We start from the raw sequence: 14,433 nt of genomic DNA, 5'->3' as shown, positions 1-14,433 counted from the left end.
CTGTTAAAGATTTCTTGCAGGTTCAACCCCAAGGTTTAGCAGGAACTGGCCTGCCAAAATTGGTCCTTTCCTGACTCCACAAAATTTCAAACAGAGGCAGAAACCAATCCAGAGGAGGTGCCCCACTGCCACTACATCAGCACAACCACAGTGACTTAATCCTAAAATAGCAGCTCCTCTAGGCGGAAAGTTAACCTTATTTTCAAAGAACTGGCACTACATAACAAAAGACAAGTGGATTTTACAAACCATAGATCACACTTCCACACTTTACCAGTCAAAAGAGGAATGCCAAATCTACCTCCAAATCAAAAACAGAGGCTCCAACAACAGAACAAGGAAAGGGTTCTATTCCAGACTATTCCTAGTTCCAAGAAAGGAAAAAGTTGGAGACCAATTCTCGACCTGTCCACCTTAAATACATACATCATTGTCCCAAAATTCAAAATGCTGACCCTACAGCAACTTCTTCCCATGCTGGGCAAGGAGTCTTGGCTGGTAACTCTAGGTCTCAAGGAGGCATCAATCTGCAGAAGATACCTCAGATTTCTTGCAGGATCAGAGCACTATCAATTAAATGCCTGGCATCAGTAATCGCCATTACAGACTACAAGGGAATTCACCCATACCTAGGACTGGGATACACAGTCAATTTACAAAAGTCAAGGCTGATACCATCCCAAACAAGGACATTCTTTGGACACAGTACAACAAATGGCATTCCTGACTACAGAAAACAAAAAGAACTTCCTCTTTTACTTTGGGCACTAACAAAAAAAACAAGTTAACAGCAAGAAAATTCTTGGCCTTGCCTTGGCTTCATGGCATCATGCATAATCTTCAGTCTAGAAACAGAAATCCCACTAATTCCATGCTTAAAACAGGAGTTCCTATGGTGGGCTCAGGCATGCCAGTGACACAGGATCAACTTCACCTGCACATCAATCTAAAAGAAATGCTGGCAGTAAAACTGGCAATCCAAAAGTTCAAACCATTCCTCAAAGAGGGCCAGTTGATGATAAGGACAGACAACACCACACTCATGTGGTACATCAACAAACAATGCAGAATGACCTTGGGCTGTGACCCTGGCACTCCAGCTACAACATTCAGTTACACAGGCAATGTTTTTGTGGGAAGACAATACTCCTAGCAGACATATTATTAAGCAGAATAGGATGCCCTGATGTGGGCTGCAACCCGACCCACCCTTCAAGACCACTCAACAATCACCAGCTCAAAAATTCTGCACAAGGACATTCCACCCACTAGCATGGAAAGTGGACTCACTCTCCTCTGGAACGGCTTAACAGCATAGCATTGATAATCCTGATAGCCCCAAACTGGCCAAGACAACACTGGTACCCACTGCCTTTGATGTTAACTCAGAACAACTACAGCATCATGCATCCAAACCTAAAAACGCTTGCACTGACTGAACATCATGGATCATCAGGCAGCAGCTAATCCAACTTTTTCCCAAAGAGTTAAAGACATTATTCCGCAGACCTTCAACAAGAAGGAACTATGCTGGAAAATGGAAAGGTTTGTCATTTGGAGCACGAAGAGGAAAAGATGTGTCAAACATAGATATGCCTAACATTCTAAAGTTGACACTATCTCCCTTTGAACAGCAGCAAACAGAGACCTACAACAACCTGTCATGGAAAACTGCTTTTCCTACTGGCAATTACTTAGGAGGGTTTCAGAACTATAGGCCTTAATGGGGCAGTGCAACCCTTAATCTTCCACCAAGATAGAGTGTCAGGCAATCCACCTACCTACCTTCTTTCCCAACCCCCACAAAACAGAGAAAGGAAATTGCATACGATACTGTTACTCCTTCCATGGAAAACCAATTCCACAGAAATATTCCAGATCCCGAGCAGGGTTTGCCACACTGTACTGCAAAGGAGGGATCACACACACATCATAATTTTATCCTCCTCCCCTCTAGTTGGTTTGTACCTACCATAAATGGTAGATGTCCTAACTGCTAGCTGTTGGGGGAGTCTTTTATGTGTATTTTGTTGTATATATGTACATATGCTTTATTGTTGTGTTTACTCTCTATCTATTGGAAACATTGGCATCTATCAAATTTTAGCCTTGCAAGAGGGCTACGCCTGACGACAAGGACAACCCACTTGTTATGACTGCAGATGCTATCCAGTTCGGACATCTACATTTATGGTAGGTACAAAACTGTACTTTACCTGGCTGCTTAGCACATCAACTTTAAGGAAATTAAGGCAGTAATTTTGGCCTTGAAAGCTTTCAAACAAAAGTTGGTACTAGGAACAATAAAAATAGTAGTAGAAAATACAACTATGATGTGCTATGGCAACAAACGGGGGGCACTCATTCCTACCAGCTGTGCTGATGAGATATCTGCCATAGTTCATTGCTAAACATCTACAGCTGACTCCTGTAGCCTAGTACATCCTGGGTCAGGGTAGCCTGCTGGCAGGCAGTCTGAGCAGAATTCTGTTGAATTCCAGCAAATGTATGTTGGAAAGAGTAGTAGTTTTGGATCCGAGAGACAGATTTATTTGCTTCCCCAGTAAACAAGCAGGTCACTGAGTTTTGTTACAGAACATCCCTAGAGTGGAACATGCGACAGAACTCTTCCCTCTGCTACCCCTCAACCCCTGGGCATCGCAGGAAGTGAGGGTGGGCAGGCCAAGTATAATACTGATGGCTGTTTACCGGCTGAGGTATCACTGATTCTCCCTCCTATATTCCCTCAGTGAAGGGAGAAACAAAGCACTACCATAACCTATGCAAAACAAGTCAAACCAAGGGGTATCTCATCCATGTCAAACTTGAGGATACTTAATGTGATGGTTTGGAATACTGGATATTAATTCTGTCCAGACCGTCCTTTTATGAGGACGTTCTGACAGTTAAGAAAAAGTCTACAAAACCAAATACCAGAAAATACTGCGTAGCAAAATGGAAAAGGTTATGTAGCTGGTGAAGAACAAAATGCACTCTTAACTGCTAAAGTAAGGTTGGAACAGGTACTGTCTGTGTAAAGAAGGTTTATCTTCTTTAAGTGTGAAAATGCATGTGTCAGCCTGCCTGCCCATGTACCTACACGTTAATCCCCCACAAGAAGCATTTTCTAAAAGGAATCTTGCATCTTGGGCCCCTTATGCAGGAGCTTTCACCCACTTGTATCTTGAATTATATAGTAGAGAAGCCAATGCTTCCACCTTTTGAGCCATCCTTTAACTACTCACTTGGAAAACTACCCTGCTGCTGGCACACTCCTTATTCTGGAATGTACTGAGCTGCAAGCCCTTATGGTCAAAGAGCCCTTCATTTTCCGGAGGGACCGAGTAAACTTGAGAACTAACCACTCCTTCTGTTGCTAATGGTGGTATCAGAAATTTCTTTGAACCAGGCTATTCACCTTCCTGTGTTCTTTCCAAACTTCTAAAACGATGAGACAGTTGTTCACTTATTAGATATACACAGACTGCTGTGATTTTGCCTTCACAGTGCTAAATCTCCAAACAGATCAACTTCTGTTGGCATTTGGAGAAGGTAAGGAGGGGAGAACAGTGAGACCTTGTCCAGATTGGATAGCTGTTTGTTATACACACATCATGGAAAATGAAGGACTCATTCTAGTAGGGAAATGGGGACCAACTAAGGCTATCCTGTACACACCTTCTGTAATCATTGCCACCTTGGAGCCATTTACAAAGGCTGATATCCTTGGTGTAGAGTGCTGTCCAGTCACCCCAGTAATATAGTTTTGAGTGTCCTCCCAAGATTTAGTACCTCAACATTGACTACAAATAACATAGTACAGTTGTGTTGGTAATTTACCATAGTTGTAGATGTTTAAGATGATCTATGTTGCTGTGCGCTTTCCCTCTCTTACACCCCTGTGTTTTCCTGCTCTTGTGGTTGTGGTAAGTACCTTACTATCACCTTCACATCTCCTCCTTTAACAAAGTATCTGCAAAGTCAGTGGAGCAGGTCATGTTGCGCCTGAGGAACAAACAGGACTTCGGTATCTCGAACAAGAAAGACCTAAAGATGGCACCGGATGATGTCTGTTAGTACCAGTGATGTCTTGATGTGTGCCAGCAAGGGTGTATTTGGGCTGGGTTGTGGTGTAGGCCTGTGGTGTTTATGCAGACCACTGGCTTTTGCACTGCAGGAAGTTCCAAGATGAAGACTACAACATTGATGTACTCGAATATCCACAATTATGTTATCAAAGCAGTTGAACTTCAACTTCATTGCAATTAAGCTGTGACATGTTATGTAACATATATTGTGAAAGTTTTTTTAACAGTGTGCTGTTCAATTTGTGCCTAGATGTGTATTCTTAGTTTTTAGTCAAATTAATTTATTTGTTATACATACATACATACGTTTATCATAATTAATATGTCTGTATGTGTGTAAATTTTGTGTATATGTGTGTGTGTGTGTGTGTATGTGTATATGTGTGTATATATATATATATATATATATATATATATATATATGTAGTTCTATGTATGTGTGTATATATATATATATATATATATATATATATATATATATATATATATATATATATTATTTTATTTTATTTATTTATTTTACATTTGTTGACCGGGCTAGTCTAGCTGGATATATGTCCATTTTCAGTAGAGGCCCGGGGAGAAAAGCTCCAAATTATTAGTACATCAATTAGTAAAGTGTAACAATAAAAATAAATGCAGATTTAATGGAAACAGGAAAAAAAAATATATATATATATATTTTTTTTTGGATTACTTTTTAAGTGAGTAAAAGTAACAGGCTATGTGATGTTCATAACAGAGTACTCTTTACACACATGTGAAATATAGAAAATCAGTTACTGTGTGATGTGCTTAGCATCATTATAAAAACATATTAAATGAAATGATAATAAATGTGAACAGAGATGAAGGAAAGATAGGAAAGGTATCAGGGATAGTATAGGTAGAGTTTAAGGATTAGATTATTTTCATAGAGGAAGTAGAATAGTTACTGTTATGAAAGAGAGGCAGGGATACTCTTATGAAGGAAAGGGAGAGACATTAGGGAAGTAGGCAGTGGGTCTTTTATTCCAAATCATATTGGAAAGTTGAGCAGCTGAGAGTCCCCTACTAAGTTATTGGATGTAATTGGGTTGAGGGGGAAGGAAGGATGACAGGGAAGGAAAAACAGGGTTAGTCTGGGTTAGTGCAGGGGCATAGCCATATTTTATTGAGCTACTTTTTGAGATTTTTTTTTGAACAGAGGGAGAGAAGTCAGAGATGAGATGTCTGAGGGTAATTTATTCCATACATATATATGTATATGTACAGGTGTGTGTGTGTTTTAACGGTTAGGGGTCGCCACAGCAGAACTCTGGTCCACTAATGATTGGCAGTATATATAAGCAGTTTATAATCCCAAAATTCAGAAATACCGAATTTCAGAATCCCAAGATCATAAAGCTGAAAGCTCTAAATACTGAATCCCTAGAAGCGCTAATTTCAAAATCCAGACGTTGGGAGATGTTGAAGTAGCGCTTCTGGTGTTGCGGTGTTTGAATGGAAGTTTAGTTAAGTATGTATGTTTGAGTGTTGGTTAGGGGCTTTAGTGTGTGTTGCAACTGTGATGTGTGTGTGCAAGGGGAATGTAGGTGTGTGGTGGAGTTTTCTTGTGTTTGTGTAGTGTGACCCTGGAGTTAGTATATTTAAGTAGGAGGGTGTGGGGGGGTGCAGGGGGGCTTGCCCTCCTGCTTGTATGTAGTGTAGGTGTGTGTGTGTGTGTGTGGGGGGGGAAGGTGTGTGTTTGTGTAGGTGTGTGGTGTCTGGTTAGTGTAAGATTCGCAATTTCAAAATCCGCGCTTTTGGGATTTTGGTATTTAGAGCTTTCGGCTTTATGGTCTCAAAATCCTGAGATTTGGTATTTCAGGATTTCGGGATTATAAAGTGAATCCATATATATATATATATATATATATATATATATATATATATCTATATATCTATCTATATATATATATATATATATATATATATATCTATATATCTATCTATATATATATATATATATATATGTATATATATATACACACACACACACACGTGTATGTATATATAAATATTTACATACCAAAATACATTATATAAATGTATGTGAGTTCATACATAATATTAATAGATGAAACAGTGGATATTCTTCATGTTTCACTGTTGCAGTCATCGCATTTAGGTTATCCCTGCCAGGGTAGCCCTCGGCCGGCCTGAATATCAGAGACTTAGTATTTCTGCGTCAGTTGCTGTCGCTTGAGGACTGACATCAGGTCGTCAATAGTATAAAGTAAGGCAGCTGACGCCGTTACATCAGTCTTTCTTGCCGTGGAGCCTGAAGCAGAAGCAGTTCGCACGAGTGCCCGTCGGCTGCTACCTGAGTTTTCGTCTCCGAATTGAAGTCTTCTTAAGCTAAGTACCCCATTGGGGATCCTTTTTTCTTTCATTAACTTTGTCAGAAAAAGTTAATAATTGTTTGGCCAGTGGAAAACAAATACCACACTAAGACTTCCACTCTTACTGCGTCACTTGCTTAGGCCCAGACCATGATGTCCACCGTTGTCGCTTCTGTGATTAGTTCAACGCCAGAACTATCCACCGTGGGGCCCTTATTGTAGCCAGATATTTTTGTTTACAGTCCTTTAATTTCAATATGGCTTCGGTAAGCCATCCGACAAGCAGGTCTTCTGAAGAAACGTAAAGATAAAGACAGAGACAGACCGCCCAGGTCCAAACCTACCAACGATGCTTCTGTTAAGCTAGTTGTCAGTCTGCCGGTACTCAGTGAGGTGCTTTCGCAGCCCCTGATGCCCGCTTCAGTTGATTTGCAGGCCGCTACAGAGACCCTTTCGGAGTCCGGTATGCTGCACACCTCTTCGGCTAAAGATCCTGCTGTCATCTCTACCTTGGATGGGTCCGGAGCCGCTGAGCTGGTACCGGCTTCAGAGGAAGTCCTTCACACTACCGAATCTCGCCACAAACCGAAGTCGTCTTCCGCGACTACCGTTCTTTCAAAAACGACCAAGTTTTTTAGGCCCAGGGTTCAAACAACACCCAAGAAACTGACGACCCACTCTCCGGTGCCTGCTACCTTGCCTCAGTCTCAAATGCTTAAAATAGCAGAAGACCTTATCGTGCTGATAAGGGGAAGCCAAGCTACCCCCTTAAAAAGGAAAAGAGATCTGTCCCCTGTAGTTTTGCCTGAACAAGAGTCAGATTAATCTGATGCATCTGACTATGAAGACATGCAACCTCCCTCCACTTATGAGGATTCTGATGCAGAGGACTCCATTCCTTCAGCCTCACCCCCAGAGGATTTTTCCTTTGGGGAAACCCTGCATACTTTAAGAGAGCATTTCCAGTGGAAGAGTCAGGACTACCCTCAGTCTAAAAAGAGACGCTCAGGGAATTCCTAGATCTTCGCAGCACAGACCCTTGACCATCCCCCCAGTCCTGGATGTTGTGGAGGATGTTTTCCTTGAATCCAGCTGGACTCCTGACTTCCTACCTCCTGCTCCCAGAAAATCAGATGGGTACTATAGAGTCCCTGACTCACACAAATATCCTTTTAAAAATCCAACAGCTGACCTTGAGGTAATTTCTCAAGGGCCAGAAGAGATCAAAGCAACCTCTGCTAAGAATCCCACCCCCTCAGACAGGGATTCCAGAGTACTGGACAGATGGGGTAAAAAGTATACACCTCAGCTACTTTTGCTATCAGGGCACTAAATTGTCAGTTCATATGCTGAAATTTCAGCAACATACCTTGGAACTCCTTAAAAAATGTCTTCCTTTCCTGCTTGGGCAGAAAATAAAGATTTACAAGACTTAATGCATTTTGCAAGTCAAGTAACTAAACACACTTTGCACTGCGGTTTTGATGCCCTAGAAGCTTCTTGCAGGTGCTGCAGTCACTGGATCTGCCATTAGAAGAAGACATGCATGGCTTAAGGAGCAACCCGTACCAGACCATGTCAAATCTAAATTGTTGGATGCCCCCTTGCACAAAGATAACTTATTTGGCACTAAGGCAGAAGAGATCTTAAAAAAGATAGAAGAAAAAGCAAAATCTATGCAAACAGTTAAGGATTTCTTACAGGTCCAGCCCCCTAGGTTCAGCAGATATTGTCCCTACAAGCAGTAGTCCTTTCCTGTTCTGAGTAAACCGGTCCAGCCTAGGACCCATGGAATCAGCCCCCCCCCCCCCCCGACAGAAGCCCCAGGGAATGCAGAGATCTAAGCAGTGGGCTTCCTCCACTTCAAAACCAGGGAGTTCTAAGCCACTCCTTATGGTAAGAACTCACAATGACTCACCTCCCCCCTCCCCTCTGCCCACCTTCAATTACCCCTAGGAGGAAAACTCTCCTTTCACTCATGCACCTGGGCTGCCATTACCAAGGGCCAATGGGTTCTGAACATTGTGTGTCAGAAATAGAAATTTTTCTTCCATACCCTTCCAACCCCATAAGTATTCCCAGATCTACCACCAAATCAGTGTGCAGAGGCTCAAAAGCAAGTCCTTTCCCTGCTTCTCTATGAGAGCAGTAGAGCACGTTACTGCAGGACAGATAGGCCAAGGCTTCTACACCAGAATTTTTCTGGTGCCCAGAAAAGAGGGCACCTAGTGCCCCATCCTCGATCTATCCATTCTAAACACCTTCCTAGTGATCCCAAAATTCAAAATGCTCACTCTCCAGCAGCTGCTGCCCATGCTCTCCAAGGATGCTTGGCTAGCCACCCTAGATCTAAAAGAGGCCTACCTCCACATTCCTATCAGGGAATCATGCTGGAAGTATTTCCACTTCAGGGCAGGATCTCAATGAAAAGAAATCCAAACAGGTGCCCACCCAAAGGATAATCTTCTTGGGAGCAAGTCTGGACACAGCATCCCAGATGGCATACTGTACACCAGAAAAATTTTCCTGACAGCCTACTTCCCTCAACTAGCTACCAGGCCCCAGCTGTCTGCAAGGAAGATCCTGCAAGCTCTAGGTTTCATTGGATCTTGCGTACTACTCATTCCATATGCCAGACTGCATATGAGGAAACTTCAGTGGTACCTAAAGAGCCTTTGGTGTCAACACTGTCAAGAGCTGGAAACTCTTCTACCTATAATTTCTTGCCTTATAAAGGCATTTCTTTGGTGGGCAACAGCATGCTCCCACAACAAGGGACTGCCCTTCTCCTCACCACAGACGCAGCCGTCTACGCTTGGGGTGCACACCTGGATGGCAGGTGCATACAGGGCCAATGGAGCCCACAGCAAATCCCTCTGCACATCAATCAAAAAGATATAATGGCTGTACAGAATACCTTTATAGCTTTCAAACACCCTTCTCTCTCCAGGGGTTCTCCTGATCAAAGCAGACAACACCACTGTGATGTGGTACATCAACGAGCATGGAGGGACTCACTCCTCCTCTCTGTGCAGGCTGGCCTTGACCCTTTGCCTCACAGCCTCTTTCATGCAACTACACCTGTTAGCACAATTCCTTCCAGGCTCTCTCAACTCTCTGGCAGAACAATTAAGCAGAAATCTTTTGGACCCACAAGAGTGGCAACTCAATAGAAGTACCTTCACCCTCATAATTCAGAAATGGGGAACCCCGAAGGTCAACCTCTTTGCCTCCCACACCAACCATCAGCTCAGCAAATTCTGCACCAGGAAGCATCACTGCATAGCTTGGAAAGTGGATGCCCTGTTCTTCCCCTGGGTCAGTCTATCGGTCTATGCCTTTCCTCCCCTACCTCTTATCCCCAGGGTACTGCTCACAATAAGGGAGGAAAAACCAAGGACCATTCCTATAGCTCTAGACTGGCCCCAACAACACTGGTACCCCTTGCTACGCAGCCTGTCCCCGCTGCCTCCATGGCATCTTCCTCAGATTCCAAACCTCCTGACCCAGAGGAAAGGGGAATTCATGCATCCCCAATTGCAGACACTCAATTTGGCAACTTTGCTTATTCCCTAACCCCGAACCAATCTGCCATCCTCAGTAAACACGTTTTGGATGTTATCCATGAGGCCAGATGTCCTAGCACCAGAAGGTCTTATGCAGATAAATGGAAAAGGTTCTGCACCTGGATCCAGGCTAAGGGAGCCAATATGGCACAGCCCTCCATCCCTGTCATCCTGGATTACTTGGCTGACGGACTACACAGTGGTCTTTCTCTCTCCTCTGTAAATATTCATGCCTCTGCTATTTCTGCTCATTTTCCCACACAGCAGCCCCTTTTTTTACACCATTTGATCAAACAGTTCCTCAGAGGGGCTAGCAATTTGAGGCCTCCAGAAGGGTACCTCCACCAGCTTGGGACCTTCACTTTGTCTTGGAAAAGCTCACCCTGCCCCCTTTCGAACAAGCTTCTTCTGCAGAACTAAAATTTATCTCCTGGAAGACAGCATTCTTTCTGGCCATCACTTCAGCCAGAAGAGTCTCTGAGCTGCAAGCACTCATGGCTGTGTAACCCTTCATTATCTTCCATGCAGACAGGGTATCCCTCAGAACTAATCCATCCTTCATGCCCAGGGTGGTATCCATTGTGGCTCTCAACCAATCCATTAATTTGCCCACCTTCTTTCCTAATCCCCAGAACAAGGGGGAAAGGATTCTTCACTCTAAATGTGCACAGACTGCTCAGATTCTGTCTGGACAGGACTAAAATTTTCAGAAAGTCTGATCAATTGCTGGTTAGCTTTGTTACAGGGGCAGAAGGCAAAGCCATCTCCAAGCAAACCATTTCCAAATGGATAGCAAACTGCATCCATTTCTGCTACAAACAGCATGGAAAGCCACCCCACAAAGGGGGTCAGGACACACTCCACCAGATCAGCCTCCACCTCTGCAGCTTTCCTCAGAGGAGTCCCCACCAGGGACATCTTGGGCGCTGCCACCTGGACATCTGTTCACACTTTTACCAAGCATTACCACCTGCCTCTCTTCTCCAAATCCAGGGCAGGGTTTGCCTCTGCAATCTTGCAGGGCATCCTAGCCAGCCCCTAGTTTCCTTGACTGCCTCCACCCATTTCCTCAGCTTTGGGAATCTACCCAAACGTGATGACTGCAGCAATGAAACATGAAGAACATAATACAGTTGTGTACACTTTACCATAAATGTAGATGTTAGTGTATTCACTATTGCAGTCCTGGTTTCCCTCCCTCCACCCCTTTAGTCTCTTCCTCCTTTATTACTATTCTTCCTTGTTCTCTTTTCCTTACAAGGGACATATTGGTATTTATTTTCCACTGGTGGGGTTCTTCCACCAGAACCTGGCCTCCTACTTTGGGAGCTCCTGACAGGTTAGGGCAAGAAAAACTGATGTAATGGCGTCGGCTGCCTTACTTTATACTATTGACGACCTGATGTCAGTCCTCAAGCAACGGCAACCGACGCAGAAATACTAAGTCTCTGGTATTTGGGCCGGCCGAGGGCTGCCCTGGCAAGGATAACCCAAATGTGATGACAGCAACAGTGAATACACTCTAACATCTACTTTTATGTTAAGTGTATGCAACTGTACATTTTGCTGCTTCACAGCAGTTGGTTCTCCATCTTTCTAGCCTGCTGAATTGGCTGATAGCAAAACTTTTCCCAACATGGGTTTCTAGGTTTCCTCCCACATCCATAAGATGTGCAGTAGGTTAGGTGGCATTTCTCCTAAGTCTGTCTGTGTCTCTGTTGTGTTCTGTGTAAGCATCCTGACTAGTGTCCTATCCAGGATTAATTTGTTTACCTTGTGCCTGGAGTTCCAGGATGGGCTTCTGTTTGTTCACAAATCTTAATTGGGGGTAGAAGTTGTCCATAAATGACTTAACTTTTGTTTTGTCAACTGGGTAAAACTGTTGAATTTACTAGACACAAGCACCTCTCTTCTCAGGAGATGACTCTGGAGTGCTGTCTAAGTGGCCTTGCTCAGAGCTTCACAACAGGCAAATGCAGATTGCGGGAATCAAACCCAGGAGTATGTCACAAAGCTATTAACGGTTCTTAAGTCTTAATCTTTTGAGCTTAACAGCCATTTTAGGGGAGCAGAATTGTAAATATGTTGCTTTGTGCGTACATTTTTACATATGAAAAAAATGTGTAGTTTAAAGGACAGCAAGTAGTATTGTAGTGTCTTCTTGTGTATAGAATGTAAAAAAAATAATGGTTTGCTGAAAAGTGTATGTAGGTTAGCGTGATAAATGATCACAGTGCATAGTTGATCTGTGTACTTAGGAGATGCATTACATAATTTACTACTGTTCGTTAGGTTTTCTAAACATTTGGTTAGACATTGTTTTCATCAAGTGCTTTGTGTTTTTCTGCCCCCTCTGTGTTTAGGCCAGATTTATAGAAAAGAGAAGCAGCATGGGCATTGCAAATGCTATTCTCCATAATGCATTGCCTGAAGATATGGAGATAGGTAAGCAAACTCGGTGTATTTTTTAATATGTCAGTGTGTCATCCAGATATTTTCTTTTAGGTTTGTAGGACTGTTAACTATTATGGAAGTGAGAGGAACTTTCTAAACAAAGACTGCCAGTTGTCTGCAGTGTGTGGGATGAGAGACTATCATTTTTTTTTTTTTTTTGAAAAAGGGACAACAATTTGTCCATTGAAATTGTCTTCATCCATTTGGTCAGTACCAGTCTTTTGAATAGTATTGTTGGCATCAGTATAAAAAGTAGATGAATATGTGCAGATACTAAATGAAGATTTTTTGGACAATCAGATGCCAAGTATCTGCTTCACATTTCCATATTAATAAACCTGTGTGTACATCACTTTACCACACTTATTGCTCATGTGAAATAGCACCTCTATGACAGTGTTCAAGAGGAACTTGGACAAGTGGATGGGGCACTGTAAATTCTTGCCGGGGATAGTGCCCACAACCCTCCTTGACATGGGTAGTCATTACTAAATGCAATCTTGAGTACTGACTAGCATTTTCATGGTATTATATTCAGGTGAAACTGTTAGGCTTAAAATGACCTCCAGGTCAATAGTCTGTTACTCTCCTATTATCCTATGTATTTCAAGGTCACACTATCATTTTGACTCTGGTGTGTGGATTGAGGAAAAAAAATGGCAGCTTGAAATTTATAAGGGGGTGGATTTAAACAGAGTGGAAGTCCTGGAGGCCTGCTGGTGATCATCAGATATTTTTGCAAAGTAATGGGTTCCGAATTTCAAAGACTATAGTGGATGCTGCCTATAAACATTAGTACAGTCTTTGATCTGATGTTATCTTATCGACAGACTCAATGAATGGGTTGTTTGATCCCACCAGATCTGAACTTGGCTCCTTTTCTCTACTTGTTGATTTGGGGCTCAGGCTCCTCCCCTACCCATAGTACTTTTCTGTTCCCCAAAATATCTCGTTTATTGCCCGAAAAGGCCAGCCAGGATCAGAGAGGATTTGAAGCTCAGTTACAGCCAAGTTTACCCATTTTTCAAATGCCTCTGTGTTTTTTCAGACTTTGTTTATGTAGCTAGTGCAGTGTGTCATATGGGTTGTTTTGTCCATTCCTACTGCTGCTTGTTCTTGACTAAACCTTTTTTTTTTCCATGAAAGTTTCCTCTAACCTTATCCATTACCCTGTAGATAATCAAAACAAAAAAAAAAGTCTCTTGGCTCTTGTATTGTGTTTTCATTACTTTTACAATTGACTTGGTGTTTGTGGTTCTTATAGTGCCTTTATGACTTTGCCATTGGTTTAATGTATGCGCGGAAGTTCATCTAACGTTTGCTTCAACATATCTGACAAGGCCTCTGGCTTCAAAAAATGCATTGCTTGTGGGCACAAGACCTGCACAACTTGTATGGTTACTGCTTGGGGACTGACCCACTTTGATGTTGAGTGTGAACCCTGTGCCTCTTTTTAAGGCCATAGTTTAGTGAAACGCAGAAAAAAGTTAGTTTTAAATAGGCTTCTCCCTACCCAAGCAGGAGATTATACTCAGATTTCTTCAGCTTCTGCTTCCTCCTTGAAATTGGATAGACTCAAGAGCTCAAAAGATATGGGGAGGGCGAGAGAAAGATAAACAGAAGGACTGACCAGGACGAATTCTCCAGATGTAATCTCCCCCCAGTCAGCACCGGCACCTAAAAATCCAAAGATGGTTGATCTTACAGCACGCCAGGAACAACAGATCCAAACTCCTCCTCCTCTTTGCCAGTTCTTCCCAGAGCAGGCGCGCTCTGGATTCCATTTGTTCAGCCTTCAGGCTAGACATCAATCTTCAAGGCCACCTTTGGTACCATCTTCCCTCTGGTGCTTTTGATCGAAGAGAAGCCTTTTTGAAGCCAGTGTCAATAGGATGATGAGAAAATTTCTTTGACCTACCATTCAGATGAGTTTGTTTTGGCACCGCCCCTCCCAATGATCAC

The 14,433-nt window shown here is 42.8% G+C and overlaps 1 protein-coding gene across 3 annotated transcripts in view; it reads left to right on the top strand.

The window, feature by feature from the left end:
- The window catches only part of EHMT2 (euchromatic histone lysine methyltransferase 2), a 1,701,692-nt gene that overhangs the window by 230,738 nt on the left and 1,456,521 nt on the right, over nucleotides 1-14,433 (top strand). For all 3 annotated transcript variants that reach the window (XM_044083219.1, XM_044083218.1, XM_044083217.1), the window contains exon 5: nucleotides 12,381-12,462. In XM_044083219.1, coding sequence (XP_043939154.1) covers nucleotides 12,381-12,462 — 82 coding nt within the window. The remainder of the gene's footprint in view (nucleotides 1-12,380; nucleotides 12,463-14,433) is intronic.

Source organism: Protopterus annectens, chromosome 9.part0 (assembly GCF_019279795.1).
Source record: "Protopterus annectens isolate FY-2018-M chromosome 9.part0, PAN1.0, whole genome shotgun sequence".
Lineage (NCBI taxonomy): Eukaryota > Metazoa > Chordata > Ceratodontiformes > Protopteridae > Protopterus > Protopterus annectens.
Note: the sequence above shows the minus strand (reverse complement) of the source record. Positions and strands in the feature narration are given on the sequence as shown.